Source organism: Xenopus laevis, chromosome 4S (genome assembly GCF_017654675.1).
Source record: "Xenopus laevis strain J_2021 chromosome 4S, Xenopus_laevis_v10.1, whole genome shotgun sequence".
NCBI classification, from domain to species: Eukaryota; Metazoa; Chordata; class Amphibia; order Anura; family Pipidae; genus Xenopus; species Xenopus laevis.
This window is the reverse complement of record NC_054378.1, coordinates 73,765,010-73,781,706: the sequence shown is the minus strand read 5'-3', so window position 1 is coordinate 73,781,706 and position 16,697 is coordinate 73,765,010. Positions and strand designations below refer to the sequence as shown.

The window sequence follows — 16,697 nt, the reverse complement described above, 5'->3', positions numbered from 1 at the left end:
CCGAAGTTTGGACACCCCTGCTTTAGTGAAACTCAGGGATTTTGCACAGTGGGGCCAAAGATAATAAATGTATCAATTTAGAACAGTTTACAGAGTCGGCGACCCCCTCCTCAGAGCTGCTTTATCAAGACAAATAGTTTCCCTTTGTGCATAAAAATGTCACTTCTGGGGTTACCGCACATGTTTAAAGGTTTGTTCTTGCAGTTACCAAGTTGATTAAAAAAAAAGACAGTTGTCCTTAAATTTCAACCCTTCACTGTATCTCCCTGGGCCATTGATCTGTATTACTACAGCAACAAAACCTTTATAAAAATCAACTTGTCGACTGTAACTATAATTATTGCCTCAGCAATCACATGACCTGGTTGATCTGACCCCAGACACCCCGTTGACTTGGCAGGGTCTCAATCGACCCCATCCCTTGCTCAGGCTTCTGACAATTCACTGACCCAGGCAACTAGAAATTCAGCAAAATATAGAGACAGGAAATAACCCAACAAAATGACATTTTATTTTCTGCTGGGCAATGGGCAGATGTATGTTTGTGTGAGTTACTAAGTTCAGCTATTCAGAGCGAGTACAGCGGGAGCCGGCTGCCTGCAAGTTCTGACACGAACAGCTGTGTATACTTCTAGACACAATCAGGATGTGACATCACTGACAGGAAAAAAAGCAGTTTGTTTGAAGCAAACTTCCCAAAGCTCAGCGCACACTGCACCGTCCTGCGTTTGCACGCAGCCAACAAGAACACGCTCCCTAAACTTTGGTTCCAGTTGGTTCCCCCCGTTTCACACACTTGGATTGGTCCTATCAGTTCCACACACTCGGAAGTGCCTGCAGGACCGCTGGACTTTATGGGGCAGTGCGGGGGCAGCAGCTGAATAAGCACATGATTTCTGACTGAAGGCACCAGTTCCCACGGTATGTACTTATGTGGCCCGGAGCTGCAGCAGTTAAATAAATGGGGAAAAGAAGCGGCTCAGCTTGTGTTATTTAGTTACACAGCTTTGCTGGGATGTGTGTGTGTGTGTCGCTCATTAGTATCTTAGTTACTGCCGGGAGGCGAGGAAATGAACTGAGGTATCTGTACCATGTTTATCCACGAGCTCGTCTACCTGCTGCTCTACTTGCTCACATTTTCAGTCAGCTGACCAGGACTATAGTTTATACTTTGTCTGCTGGCAGCTGACACATTTCACCATAGCAAATAGCAGTAGCCTATATATAAACAGAGTCCAAGACACTGTGGCTACCAGCCAGGTGGACATCTTTACATAGTGATACTCTATAAAGTAGGGATGCACTGAATCCAGGATTTGGTTCGGGATTCAGCCAGGATTTGTCCGAATCCTAATTTGCATATGCAAATTGGGGGCGGGGAGGGAAGTTGCATGACTTTTTGTCACAAAACAAGGATGTAAAATAAGTCTTTCTCTTCCCACCCCTAATTTGCATATTCAAATTAGGCTTCGGTTCAGTATTCGGCCGAATCTTTCACAAAGGATTCTGGCGTTCGGCCGAATCCAAAATAGTGTATTTGGTGCATCCCTAGTATAAAGTGTAAAACAGGTCACAGGTTTCATATTGTTGGTGAGATGTCGGGATGTTTCTGGTTGCCTGGTCTATGGGAAACTGTGTTCAATGGAAGGGAAATGAATGACATACCAGAGATGCCAGGCACTTGGCTGCCACGTTTACTGTATGGGCAGTGAGGGTAGAGACTAGGGATGAACCTAATCCAGGATCTGGTTAGGATTCTGCCTTTTTCAGCAGGATTTGGATTCAGCAGGATTTGGATTCAGCAGAATCCTTGTGCATGGTCGAACCGAATTTGAATTTGCATATGTAAGTTAGGCGTGGGAAGGGAAATCATGTGACTTTTATGTCCTAAAACAAGGAAGTAAGAAAAAATGTTTACAACTTTTTCCTTCCTGCCCCTAATTTAAATATGCAAATTAGGATTTGGCTTTGGTTCGGGAATTCGTCTGAAACTTTCAAAAAGGATTCGGCCGAATCCCAAAAAGTGGATTCGGTGCATCCCTAGTAGAGACCTCGCTAGAAGTCACAGGAGTGGAAAATCAGGTAAATTGTATACTCCAGTCTATAATTTAGACCAGCATAATAAAGGATATCAACACCCGCAGCCCGCCAAAAAGCCTTAGACCAGGCTCAATCTCAGTACTATTATTCTCAGTGCCGGGCCAATCTGAACCGGCTGTCCTAGGCGACCCGGCCGGTCACCGCGCTCCCCTCCGTGTGCAGTGTTTGCATACATGTGCAAAGCACCTGAGGGGAAGGCAGAGGGAGGGGAGGGAAGGTGGAGCAGCTAACATGGACTAGGGCAGGCCCGGACTGGTGATCAGTGGGTTCTGGCAAATGCCAGAGGGGTTGATGTAAGTTGCCATAGACGGTCACTATATACAGGGCCGGATTTACATAGCGGGCGCCCCTAGGCCCACTGTCGTACTTGGCCCCGTCCCCTCCCTTTTATTCGCTTAACTTTTCATCATCGGGACCACAGCAATGGGGATTGGCACACAGAAAATTTTAAAAACTGTCATATCACCTGCGCATCTTTAGTGTTTCTGAACCAATGTGGGTGTGGTTGGGCAACATGCTGCCCCCTAAAATACTGCCATCCTAGGCCCGGGCCTTGTTGGCCTCTGCACAAATCCGGGCCTGGCTATATACTGGGCTAGTGGGAGGCTGTTTGGGCTGCTGTGTGGCCTGTTTGGGCCTCCGTGTACCTGAAATGCCAGGGCCTATTGTGAATCTCAGTCCAGGCCTGGACTAGGCATAGGCAGAAGACTGGTACCTGTACCAGTGCCCCCTTCATTGCGCCCTAGGCAGGTGCCTCTTCTGCCTACCTCTAGTTCCGGCCCTGATTATTCTTCCTCTACTCACTCAACCTCTATTTTCTTTGTCTCTATTCTTTACATACTATAATCTATTATTTCCTTTATTTAGCCTCTTTGTCCTCATTGAAGTAGGGAATGACCATGAAATGCTGCTAATTGTTTAGCAGCATCAGGGCCCACTGACACCTGGGCCCACTGGGAGTTTTCCTGGTATCCTGGTGGGCCAGTCTGACACTGAATGTGGCCAACAAAAGGCTCTGTTTCAAATAGTTTCTCAATAAGATTCCCTCATCAGGGCAATCATCTTTTGTCCATTTTTTTTTGAAGATTCAGAGAAACCATGGTATAAATGCAAGTTAAAATAACGTTTATAACAATAATCTATTGTTACTTTATTATTGTTCTTTCTATTTGGTCCCTCTTCCATTCATCTTCCAGTCTATCTGTAAACAAATGATCTAGATGATAGCATGACGCACCCTAGCAACTAGCTATCTGTAAACATTCTGCTGACTAAAAACCGAAATAATTAAAAATCCATGAAAAAAAACCCCAAAGAACATTAGTAAACTAGCACAATCTACAGCATACTAAATTCAAAGGTAAAGCATTACCCTAGTGTGTGTGTCAATACATTGCATGAAAAAGTATTATTGTTTGATTGTTGCTACTAGTATTTGCAACAATGTTTACGGAACGTATTTTAGGACATCTTCCGGAAAATTCCTGTCCTCCATGCGATGTCCTACGGCTTAGGAATGCCGCATCGGGTGCTTTTAGCATCACTAATCCTACAAATCTGCAGTCATACCTCCGTCCTCTACCCTCCCTTCTCAGCCGTTAGCCATACGAACTCCACCCTCATCCCTCCGTCTTCCTCCCTCAGTCCTCCGCCCTCTCCCCTCCGCCCTCAGCCTTTTGCCCTCCCTGCTCAGCCCTCTACTCTCTTTCCTCAGCACTCAGCCTTCCGCTTTACCTGTTCATCCCTCCGCACTTTTCCCTCCGCTCTCCCCCCTCAGAACTCATCTGTCAGTCTTCTCTCTAAGCTTTCAGTCAAAGAAAGTGGAAATGTGTTTAAAACATCTCTATAATAATACTGATGGAGGGTTGAAGAGGTAAAGCGGAAGACTGAGGGAAGAGATCGTAAGTCGGAGGACTAAGGGCGGAGTTTGTATGGCTGACAGCTGAGAAGGGAGGGTAGAGGATGGAGGTATGACTGCAGAGTTGGAGGATGAGTGATGGTAAAAGCACCCGATACGGCATTCCTAAGCCGCAGGACATCGCATGGAGGACAGGTATTTTGCCAGAGGCAGGGGTGCTCTGCCAATGAGGTGAGTTGAGGCACTCGCCTCAGGCGGCAGCTCCCCCCTGGTTGCCAGGGCGGCAAAAATGCCGCTCCTGGTAACTAAGAGCCGAATTTTCATTTTCAACCTGGAAATTCGGCTCTTTTAGTGCAGAGAGCGCAATTGCGAAGTGGACCTCCCCGACCCCTGTCTGGCGCTGAAGGTGAGTGTCACGGGGGCGGCAAAACAAAGGCCGCCTCGGGCTGCAAATTGGGCAAGATCTCCCCTGGCCAGAATATGTCCTAAAATGCGTTCTGTAAATGTTAGCAATCTTCAGACATCATTCAGTAACTCTAGTTTAACTGAAAACAACTTGGAGATAAAGGTAGATTTCCTGTTCTGTGCTCTGAACAATTTAACATTTGCATTCATACAGTGCCTTATGTATTGCCACTTCATGGTCAGTCATATGACTGCAAATGGTTGTGAAAGCTTTCCTGTTCCTTGTCTCTATGTTCATCGGTTTTATTATTATACTTCTAGACTTCACTTCCTTTACTTGCTTGATTTGTTAAAAGGTTAAGTGCTCATTACCATGCTGTGTTTTTATTGGTTCACGTGGTATATAACTGGTCTGATCTACAGTATCAAGTATTGCATACAGTGCAATGATTTTTATTCCTCTGTGTTCTTTTTAGGCCAGCAAGAAAGGACATCTGTCACTAACCATTTCCTTTCCAGTTGCCCAATTGTCAAAATGCATTTTCATTAAATAAAACCACATGCAAAACGGAGGCAGCTCATATTTATTTAGATTATGCTATTATTTGGGATTTTGCTTAAAATTAAGTATGTAAATGAAGACTCTGATTCAGTTTGCTTGCATTTGTATTTGAACAAGTTTAAACGTAATGGACTTGGTGCATCCCTAACATTTATGAAAGCAAAGTGCTTTACATTGCTGGAATGTTTTCCTTAAAGTGATAGCAGGATGTTCTTAAAATAAGCATGTGCCCTTATTGCCTGTAATCAAAGGCTGCAACCTTTTGTTTGGCAAATGCCCCTAAGCAGCCCCTATCCCAGAGGTACTCTGATCCCTCCAATCCCTTTGGCCAGGCTAAAGTTGTTTTTTTTCCTGTTTCTTGTGTAAGGTTTATATTTGTACTCCAGAAGATTGCAGCCTTACAATTGATTATGCTTATATAAGCATTATAGGAGAATACACATAACGGCAAAGTATGTTGCATAGCCAATTCGATAGCTTTAACGTTAAATTAGAGATAATATATTATATAGTTTTTTAGCTGTAACTAGAATAGGCCTACATAGGCAGGGCTGCCATCAGGATGGGACTGGGGGGACAGATGTCCCAGGCCCGGTGCTCTTTGGGTCTTAAGGGGGCCCGGCCGCTGTACTCACTCTGTAGCCGGGCCCCCACTGCAGTCAGGGAGCTGTTTTCAGCCCAGATGATTATGTTGTATGCGGCCCCGTGACTTGTGATGGCAACCTTGTACATAGACCTTAATACTCACATAATAGCCAGTAACATCCCACTTGTAACTGAACAAAGCAAAATCTAAAGCAGCAGTAAATTTAGAACTGGACTTCAAACATGAGGCTTGTCAGCCAAAGTGGAACTTTAGGATGGGGTGAGAAGCTGCTAAATGTCAGGGTTTTCACGAACAAAGAAATCAGTGAATAATTGTATTTTTCCTTAAAATATTTAACCACCAAGCAAAAATGGCACAATGCTAAACCATATTGGTAATGAGGATTAAAGCATATTAAAGGCATTGCTCACATTCCATACACTTTTTTTCAATAGATTTGTTTTCAGATTGTTCACTAGAAATATACATTTTTTTATTATTTATTACGGTTTTTCCAAAATTTGAGTTAGAGTTTAATGTTCCTGTCTGTGGTATTTCAGTCGACAGCTCAGTAATCCAGGTGCAGAATTGGAACTGTTACAATTTGCTACATTAGTTGATACATTTCTCAGCAGTCTATTTGGAATATTAGCAACTTTTGTTTCAGTTTAACAGCTGCATTTAACGGGCAACTCCACAAAAAACATAACAAAGAATATGTAGACTTTTCATGATCTGTAATGGTTTGGAACAGTTCCCTAAGCCTAGCCCCCCTGCTGATCTGTCTGACTACTTTGCTGGCACTGTGGCAGACCAGGTTGCCTAGGGTGCCTGCCCAGTCTGGCCCGGCTCTGCCAAATGGTATTGTAGTTCTTTTCTGTGTACTTTCTTTACTTTTAAAAATCAAAAGTGTTTGTGTATTTCATGTATTGCCCCAATGTGGCCCAGGGAAGCCAAAAGGTTGGACACCCCTGCTGTAAGCTGTGGAGATGTTGCTACAATTTGTAACATCAGTGTTTAGTCCCTCCTTCCCTGCCAGGATTTCAAATGATGCAGAAAGAAAAGAACTGTTCAACGGCTGAATTTCAGCATAGAAAATGGCATTTATTCATACTTTTTGAAAAAAATTATAACGGTGATTGGTATATTAGGGGTTTCTGTGTTATGTGGGTCTCTTTATCAAATTTTTGTTTGGAAGCCAGAGTTCCCCTTTAATGAAACTCAAGGATTCGGCTCAGCAAGCCCATATATAAGAAATGTATCCGTGTAATGTATCAATTTAGAACATTAACAGAGTTGGCAATGATGAAAAATTGGTTTCAAATTCGTAACCTGAAGCCGTGAGTTAACCTGCGGGTTCAGCCGACCTCCACAGTACGTCTTTGCACCGCGGGCAAATTCAGGCTGAACCTTAGTCTCCATTCACCCTGCCTGCAGCCTTCTTCTGCCTCAGTGCGTACCTTTAAATATACTCATGCAGGCCCCACCCCTTTCATGACATCACAGCGGAGCAGGCGCAGGGGGAGCGAGCCGGGTTAGGGTTGGCTGCGGACTGGGGTGCAGCGGGTTAGGGTCAATTGAGTTTTTCTCGAGTCGCATATCACTGTCTCAAATAGAAAAAAAAATGTAATTCTTTATTTCTGGTGAACTCAGAAAAAAGTATTGGAAGGTGAACCAGCCTTTAACACTTTAAGTATGTTATAGAATGGTATATTCTGAGCCACTTTTCAAGTGTTAATTATTTTTTTTTGTGTTAATTATTTGCCTTTTTCTTCTTTCCAGCTTTCAAATAGAGGTCACTGACCCCATCTAAAAAACAAATGCTCTGTAAGGCTACAAATATATTGCTATCTTTCATTTCAGGCCTCTTCTATTCATATTCAAGTCTCTTATTCAAATCCATGCATGGTTGTTAGGGTAATTTGGACCTTAGCAACCAGATTGCTGAGCAAACTGGAGAACTGCTGAATAAAAAACTAAATAGCTCGGAAAACTCAAATAATAAAAAATGAAAACCAAATGCAAATTGTCTCAGAATATCACTCCAAACATCATACTAAAAGTTAATCTAAAGATGAACTGGTGCTTCTAAGTGCATTTATTTCATGTTCTTATTTTTTTTTCATGGAATTTGCCTGTATCTGCCTTATGTTCATCCTTTCTACTCCATCCACATTCATTGATTTAGTGTTGATTGGTAATCTTTAAACACAATGTTAGAGTAAAAAGAAATCAAATCCAATAAATAACATGTAAAATGTATTATGCAATCTTACAGTACTATAATGCCCATGCAGCAATTTGGGGGCAAAGTGAATGATCCATATTTATGAACAGATAGTATTGCTTTGGCTGTTGTGAAATGTTTTTTTATATATAAAAATCAAATCCAATCACTTTGTTGCAGAACAGCAGCTCCTGCAGCACAATACTTATTCAACTCTTGTTTCTATAATTGCCGGGCCCAGCAGGCAAATTTTAAGTCAGTATTGATGCAGTGATTACCTTGAAAAGCTCGAATTTTATTACCAAGTGGGTGTAGACTTATTAAAGCACTACATGTCTATCCCTTTGCTGTGTGTTGCTGCATATAGAGCACAGTCTTTCAGTCGTGTTAATGTACAATGGACTGTTGTGCTTGTAGGAGCTAAAAGGTATGAAAGATATTTTAATGTATGGAGATCGAAATTATAGAGCGATCCCTTTTCTGAAATTCCCCATGTCCTGAGCATTCCAGATAACCAATCCTATGCTTGTAACTCTTGTGCTGCATTAGGTCCAAGTCAATAATTAGTCGTGGGAACAGAAATAAACATTTCATGCTGGTTAGATTTGTAACTGATGTAGCTCCATATAGGTGAGTGACATGGCAACATGCCATAAATCCAAGAAGCTTTATTTTTTCAAAAAGTGAAGCCTATGTGACCGGGGGTGGGGGGGGGGGATGCATGGCCATATGTCAACCTCTGAGACTAGTTTTAGGGTCCACAGACTGATTTATATGCAAATATAAAAAATATAATCCAGCATCCCCATGTGTCCTCTATCCTTTGGACTGTACTTCTTTAAAGCAGGGAGAATCTGAAGTAACCTTGGAAAGGAAAATCAGAGCCCTCTTAATTTATAACAGGTGGGCACATGGCACTGCTTTAATCTATATAAATATTAATTTAGGGAGAGTATATTTGCGATAAGCACTTAAAAATATTTGATTTCCGTTTTGTAGATGTTCATTCCAAGGATGTTTAACCTTTATCTTAACTCCCAAATCTCGAACAGATTGCGGCTAGCCTGGTTCACAGACTCACCAAACATGGATGTCGAATATGCTTATCATAACATTTTTATTATATATCTTCCAAGTTGCCACTATCAGGGTGGAACAATCCTGATTATTAATATTCAATGAATTAAAAACAAAGCAAATGAAGTCTTTATACCTGGTTTACTGTTAACACCTATACTAAAATAAAAATGTTTGGAAGTAACCTTTTAATAGGGTAAGCAGTCTATTAGTGTTGATAGGGTGTTCATCTGAAACTTTAAGGTAACCAGAGTTAAATAAGTATAAATGTGTACTGTTTGTTCAAACAGGTAGTATCAACCTGTGTAAACATGTAGGCACTCTACAAAGGATAATAATGGGACAGCCAAATATTGATACCAGAAATGCCCCAAAGGAATGTTTTTTTAACGTCTCACTGTGTATTCCTATGTACAAGTTTACTTTTGACTTTGAAATGCAAACACACAGTGCTGTAAGGAGTGCTGCTGACTTGTCAGTTCCCAGATGCTTTATAACACTGCTATATTGTAATATTATTGAAAGATATTTTCTTTTTTCCTACTGCCATTCATTTAAACTTTCCTATTAGGCACTGTAGTTTGTTGGTCTGTTCCCACACTATCATATATACAGTGCTCAGAAAATGAATATACTGGAGGATTTCCTGTGCAGGATCTGAAATTTTAGTGCCTTACAAGGTGGACGGGAAGGATGTGATCACAAAGACCTCAAGCTGATCAGGAAAGGGAATGGCTGGAGAACAACAGGTTCACAGAACATCATGTGGGGGGGGGGGGGGGGAACAGCAGGTTTGCAGAATATTACTTGGGTCTCTGTAAGGCTTTTTTTTACTTAATCTGTTATCCTGGGTCACAGAAGCTACAGGGATATAAGAAATATATCTAAAATCAAAATGAATTCACTGTAAGCTTTACTTTATATGCATTCCTATTTAAGCTGTATATATTTTGCAGTTATACAGCATGTATTTGACAAATTAACTAAAATAAAGTGCAATGGTCTGCATGTTGAATTGAATATGGAACTGCCTACATTTGACAAAGTTGCATTCAGGTCGGTGAATGAGTGGTGGGCAGCACATGGACTTCTCATATAATGCTTATAGCTTGTGTGTCATTGAAACATGAAGGGGCAGATTTATCAAGGGTTGAAGTGAAAATTTTAATTAAAAAATGTAATTAAAAAAAATTCAAATTTCGAGCTAATTCGTGTGTACTTCGACTAGGGAATAGTCCAAATTTGATTCGAATTTGAAAAAAAAGAGAATTCAAATATCGAAATTGATCATGTATTGTCTCTTTAAAACTTTAATCATTCACCATCTAAAACCTGCCGAATTGCTGTTTTAGCCAATTGGGGGACCTCCTAAAACCCATTTTGCTTTGAAAAAACTTTGAATCGAATTCGATTGAATATGATGTACTTATTCAAATTCGAACGAAAATGGCCTATTCACCCAAAAAAAACTTTTTTTTAAATAAATTTCTGTTGGTTTTTTTTTTATTCGAATTTTGAGGGTTTTTTTTTTTATTCGAAATTCGACCCTTGATAAATCTGCCCTGAAGTGTAAGGAGCAATAGGGCCGGCGAGATCTATACTCTATGGCAGACATTAGAGATACTGACACCAGAAAATAAACTTTTTTTTTTTTTTATGTCGGTCATATCATTATCTTTGAATGCTATTTATAATGTTGCCATAAATGTATCTGCCTGATGCTTTTACATTACCTTTCTGACCCCCTTTTTTCTCTATGAGGGGGCTGTCAGGCCCGGACTGGCAATCTGTGGGTTCTGGCAAATGCCAGAAAGGCTGCTATAAGGTGCCATAGAAAGAGAGTATTTAGTGGGCTGGTGGGGGCTGTTTGGGTCTCTGTGTACCTGAAATGCCAGGGCCTATTTTAATTCTCAGTCCAGACTTGGGCTGCCATATCTGTGCAGCAGAAGTCCGTTCGCATTAGAAACTCTAACTGACAAGATGAGACAGTCAGGTTGGCAAAACAGTCAGGTTTAGGAACTTCAAATAACAATTACTTGCAAAAGCAGAACTATCTGCGAAAAATGATCAACATGACCTATAGGTAACTTTTAATGTAGATTACTATCTTGAAATAAAAATTTGTGTCAGTATCACTTTAAGTGCAAGGCTCTATTATACCAGACTGGACAGTGTAGTATGCAAAGCTCCAGCACAATTGGCAGAGCACAGATGTTGTTCCAGATACAAGTGCTCTGTACATGGGCACTAAGGAACAGAATTTTGTATCCCTTACTTGTATTTCACTTATTTCTGTGACAATTGTAAATTAACCTGGCCTGGACCTTATGTCCAGGGGTCATTAAAAAAAATGTTGCAGTATAGCCACTGATTTATTAATGTGCATACAAATTAGCACAAAAAGATCTGGCGCACGTAGAGCAGCAGAATTATTTTTTATCACACCCCCCTAATTACCATGTCCATTTTACAAAATTTGTCAGGTTATGAAAGTTTGAACACATTTCTGGGAGTTTTAATGCAGTGTTTTATGTGTTATAACAGTTGTGTAATGAAGTGAAATTGCACTTTAAGCTGCAAGTCTCTGTTTTCCCAAGAGATTTGCTTATTGTACAATTGTATCTTTGCTTATCTTAAATGATTCCAAATGTATCTAAGTGCAGGTGCTGAATGTTCTGGACTCTCTGCCAAAAGCCTCTTATTTTAATTAGGTTTCAGAAACTTTGTATCTTTTTCTGGCATCAGTGCAGGAGATCAAAGAGGAGCTCTGTACTTATTAAAGGGGTTGTTCACATCCAAACAACTACTGTAGATGTTTTCCGATAGATCACCAGAAATAATTACTTTATCCAATCACTTTTTATTTCAGCGTTTTTCTAATATTGAAATGTAAAGTGTCTTATTTCACCTTCTGAAGCAGCTCTGGGAGGGGGGGGGGGGGGTCGCTGACCCTGTAAACTGTTCTAAATTGATACATTTGTTTGATACATTTCTTATCTTTAGCCCTGCTGAGCAGAATCTGTGGGTTTCATTACAGGTAGCTGTTGGAATTGATACAATAGTTGCTAATATTCCAGAGATGCTGCTGAGAAATGTATCAACTAAATGTTGCAAAATTGTAACAGTTTAGAGTCTGCGCCGTCTTTAAATCTGTTGATGACAGTTTCTTTTTGAGGGTAGTATGGTGTTCTGAATCATAAGGACTATGTTGCGCAGATATCGGTGATACTGCTGCCAATGTGGGTGAATACATTTTTCAGTTGTACCAACATTTGCAAAGGACTCCTTTCATTGTGGTCAGTCAGAGGAAAGTTAGCTGCAGTGGCTGGTTACCTGGTTAGAGCACTAACACCCTGAAAACGTATTCTGCTGCAAGAAAGAGCTATGAACTCTACAAGCACTTCCTCTTTGCATGGAGCCACAGAAATGGCCCTTAAGACCTCATCATGAACAGGAACATGACATGGAAATCACCTTTTTATAAAATGAATCCCCTTTACAGTATTAATGATTCAGTATTGGTCATCCAGTGTCTAAAATAGTTACTAATGCATACAAAGTACAAGACTGACCGAGGTGGAGCAGGCAACCATATAAATGCAGGTTTTAATAGCCTGATCATCAAAATGAAAGAAATGAAGTCCAACTTTCTGAATTCGATGCTATTGACACGAAAATAATGAAGTTAATAATTTTTTAAACATTATATATATATATATATATATATATATATATATATATATATATATATATATATATATATATATATATTCCCCCACAATCACAGCACTCACGTTTAAGGATCTCTTCTTGGCCTGGGTGCGTATGTCCAATGTAAACTGTAGTCCTCCAAAGCAGAGACCGCACTCTCAGGGCTTATGAGAATATAAATTATTTTATTAGAAAAAACTTTTTTTTTCTAATAAAATAATTTATATTCTCATAAGCCCTGAGAGTGCGGTCTCTGCTTTGGAGGACTATATATATATATATATATATATATATATATATATATATATATATATATAGTTTGTATAGTTTATATAGCTTATATATATATATAGTTATATAGTGAATAAAGTATCCTCTATTGTAAAATATAAGGATATTATAATTTACTGAGTAGCTGCATGACCATATTAAAACACGAAGCCGAAAGCAGATTGCTTTTATACAGGTCATGGAACTCCGAGATTACTTCTAATATCCTCATATTTTCCAACAAGGGGTACTTTATTTATTATAATACACAAGTTTTAGTGAGCTGAGTGAGCTTTAGTGAATGGCTAGTCACCGTTTATAAGGATATTGTTTACAAGATATTCATGGCTTTTGTGTATTATAAATGTTTTATTGTTCTCTTTGGAAAACTGCCTTGTTATGCTCCGTGTTAAAATAGCTTTGCTCTTTGAAATATGAGTTTGGATGTGAGTTTTGGTTACCCTTGAGAAACCGAGCTGTCATTCTTCCGTTAATTGCAAATATACTACACAATTTCGGCTAGGATTTCAAGATAAACAATGAAGAAATATAGTCATGTTTCCTATAAAGTTTTGAACTGAGATTCAGTGTCACCAACTATGAAACGCAAGTTGTTGATTTAAATCTTTAATTTTTACTATACATGTAATGTTCTTGGTGGATTACTGGATTAGGGGATTATTAATGTTCTTGATGAGCACTGGTTATAAATATACCTCATGTAGACTGGAAACCTGACCTAGAACTTTCTATTTTGTTTCTTTGTATAGGTTAATACTTTGAGAGTGGTTATTCATATCAGTTTTGGAGTTGACTATATATGTAGTCAACAGCCATGGCTCTGTGCCTTAACCAAGTATTCAATAAAGACAGAACATTTCGTCCCAGGAAGAAGTTTGAACCAGGAACCCAACGATTTGAGCTCTACAAAAAGGCCCAGGCCTCCCTGAAATCTGGACTTGACCTTAAGACTGTGGTCCAGTTACCTCCAGGAGAGAATATAAATGACTGGATAGCTGTGCATGTGGTGGACTTTTTCAATAGAATAAACTTGATTTATGGAACCATGTCTGAGTTCTGCACAGAGAGGAGTTGTCCCATCATGTGTGGTGGTCTAAAGTATGAATACAGGTGGCAGGATGATAACAAGTACAAGCGGCCTACAAAGGTTTCTGCTCCACTCTATATGAACATGCTGATGGAATGGATCGAAACATTAATAAATAATGAGGATATCTTCCCAACCAGAATGGGTAAGTGAATGAAATTACTTCATTCTGGCTCTGTTACAGCTTTTTTAAACTGAAAGAAGAAAAATCTCCTGAAATATTTATTTATAGATGTGGATGCCTCAAAAGCTGAATGCTGCCTTATGTGATGCCAGGGAAATGAATGCTGTGTTCATTGTTTTTGTTTAGAGGGTTTCCCACAGAGCACAAAATACATTTGAAGACCAATAAATGGTGGGGCCTTCCTGCTGTGAAGGGCTTAAAGGAGCAGCAGTGGATTTATCAACTCTATCTTTTTGGAATTAGAACTGATCTCTACAAATGCTGCACATGCTTTTTGATAAACTATGTTTAATTATAGCTTTATATTGACTTTTATGTTCTCAAACAAAACTAACAACAAAATATGGCAACAAGCCTCCTACTATTGACCTTATAGTGAGAGTAAAACATAAAGGAAAATAATGTTTGTATAAGTAAGCAAGCTGTGATAGCCAATATTCGCTTGCAGTACTTTGTATAATAGATATCATTTTCATTTTTCTGCACTTTTTAATACATTAGGGAAGCATTTTTCCCTGCAGTTACATTATTAAAAGTTTTTTGATTTGGTGTTATGGATCAGTTTGGGGGCATGTTAATTACTGAGAAGAAGGCAGCTAGAAATGTTGCACATACAATTTTTGACTTGTGTAGCAGCCTAAGGCCACCACAACCCTTTAGTGGTTATAATTTATGCTTCTGAAGATGCTTCCAGTAGCTCCCCATTTTCTTTTCTGCTGGTTCACTGCACATGATCTGGGCTGCTGTCAGTTACCTGGGCTTAGGGAGTGACTTATAATATACAATATATATTATATCCAACATAAATTTCACAATACAAGTGTAATTCATAATTAATTCTGACTTACATTACATGGCAGTTCAGAAACCATGGCATTCTGCGTTATAATTTACCATAATAGGGATGCACCAAATCCAGGATTCAGTTCGGGATTCGGCCAGGATTCGGCCTTTTTCAGCAAGATTCGGCCGAATCCTAATTTGCATATGCAAATTAGGGACAGGAAGGGAAATCACATGACTTTTTGTTACAAAACAAGGAAGTAAAGAATGTTTTCCCCTTCCTACCCCTAAATTGCATATGCAAATTAGGGTTCGGATTCGGTTCGGTATTCGGCCAAATCTTTCGCGAACGATTCAGGGGTTCGGCCAAATCAAAAATAGTGGATTCGGTGCATCCCTATAATTTAATGAGCAGCTCTGTAACGTCAGTCTCTAAAACAGACAAAACCCCATTTTCTGCTTGATGACCTCCTAAGCTTAGCTTCTAAATATCAGCCAGAGCACACTGAGCATGTGCAGTGTCACTGACACATAAAAGTTGTCCTGGCAAGACCGTGATCTCCTGTTTATTGTTTTATTGTTACAGGGCTACTGAACCCCTGGGCAAGTATATTAAATTCTGTATAGAAAATAGACTCAACACACTTCCTGCTACATTATTGAGGTATCGCAGGAAAATATTGCTGATACTCTAGACATAAACAATCCCTTTGGTTTGGTATCTTATTCACTGTGCCAAAAACACATTTGGCCAGATTTAGTTTTGTTAGGAAAAGGTTTATAATGTGAAAATTCACCAGATCAGATTCACTTTGAGATGCAATTCAATTGACAAAAACTTCTCTTACGTTTATCACGTGAAAACTTTATTGAAGTCTATGAAAACTGAAACTGATTTATGAGAAAAAAACTTTTTTTCCTCGAATTGAGTCTTGTCCATGAATTTTCTCATTATAAAGCAGGACATAACTTTTCTCTGAACTGAATCTGGCACATTGTAGGAAATAACCTTAAAAATCACTGGAGCCAAATGTATCTCCAGGGGCTTGGGTGTTGAAATGATACAAGCCTAATATGGCTGCACATTAGTAAACAACGTATCAATAGTTGCAAAGGTTTTAATAATATTAGAGTATTAAACTTATGGCTAGAGTTATAGAACTGTAATATTTAATCCGTGTAAACAAGCTGAAGATGTTAACTGGGGAAACAAAATAATCAAAGCTGTCCAACTGTGACATCCTTGTCTTTTGGCTGTTTGTTCATGCTGGGGGTTGTTGCACAGCAGCTGGGGGGGGGGTTAAGCTGGCACATTCTGCTATAAATCTGTCTAATATCTGTCAGTTGTGCACTTTAAAATTATATATACTGCAGCCTCAAACTGCATATGTGCTGAGATAGCCCTGAGAAATGTCTGAAGAGCTTAGGCCTCAGGCTGTGAGAGAAGAATGAGAGCTATAATTCTCATGCTGAAAAAAGGCTGAAGGTTACTACCTTCTGAGTTTAGTGGTTTTCTGTAGGTTGCCATGGCAACTTGATGTACTTCACAGGTGATGGAAGTGGCACAGTGGCAGGTAGAGATATATTAGAATGTGGTTACCATGGCAATCTTATATGCTAGTCTAAACTCATGTTGGTGCCATTTGTTGACCCTTATGGAGTCATCTACCTGCTTTATCTAGGACTGAGGATAAGTTAAATCGAAGGATGCTACATGCATGATTATAAATTGTGTTGGGTTTCAAGTTAAAAGTTATGGTAATTAACATTTTAAAGGAAAAGTGATTGCCTCACTTACTAAGCATATTACAAGGGCTGGCCAGTTA

At 39.6% G+C, this 16,697-nt stretch overlaps 1 protein-coding gene across 2 annotated transcripts in view; it reads left to right on the top strand.

The window, feature by feature from the left end:
• Positions 1-638: 638 nt before the first annotated feature.
• Positions 639-16,697, top strand: part of mob3c.S (MOB kinase activator 3C S homeolog) — a 37,891-nt gene continuing 21,832 nt past the window's right edge. The window contains exons 1-2 of one of the 2 annotated variants that reach the window (XM_018259588.2): positions 639-921; positions 13,567-14,049. In XM_018259588.2, coding sequence (XP_018115077.1) covers positions 13,632-14,049 — 418 coding nt within the window. In that variant the 5' untranslated portion in view covers positions 639-921; positions 13,567-13,631. 2 annotated transcript variants of the gene reach the window in all.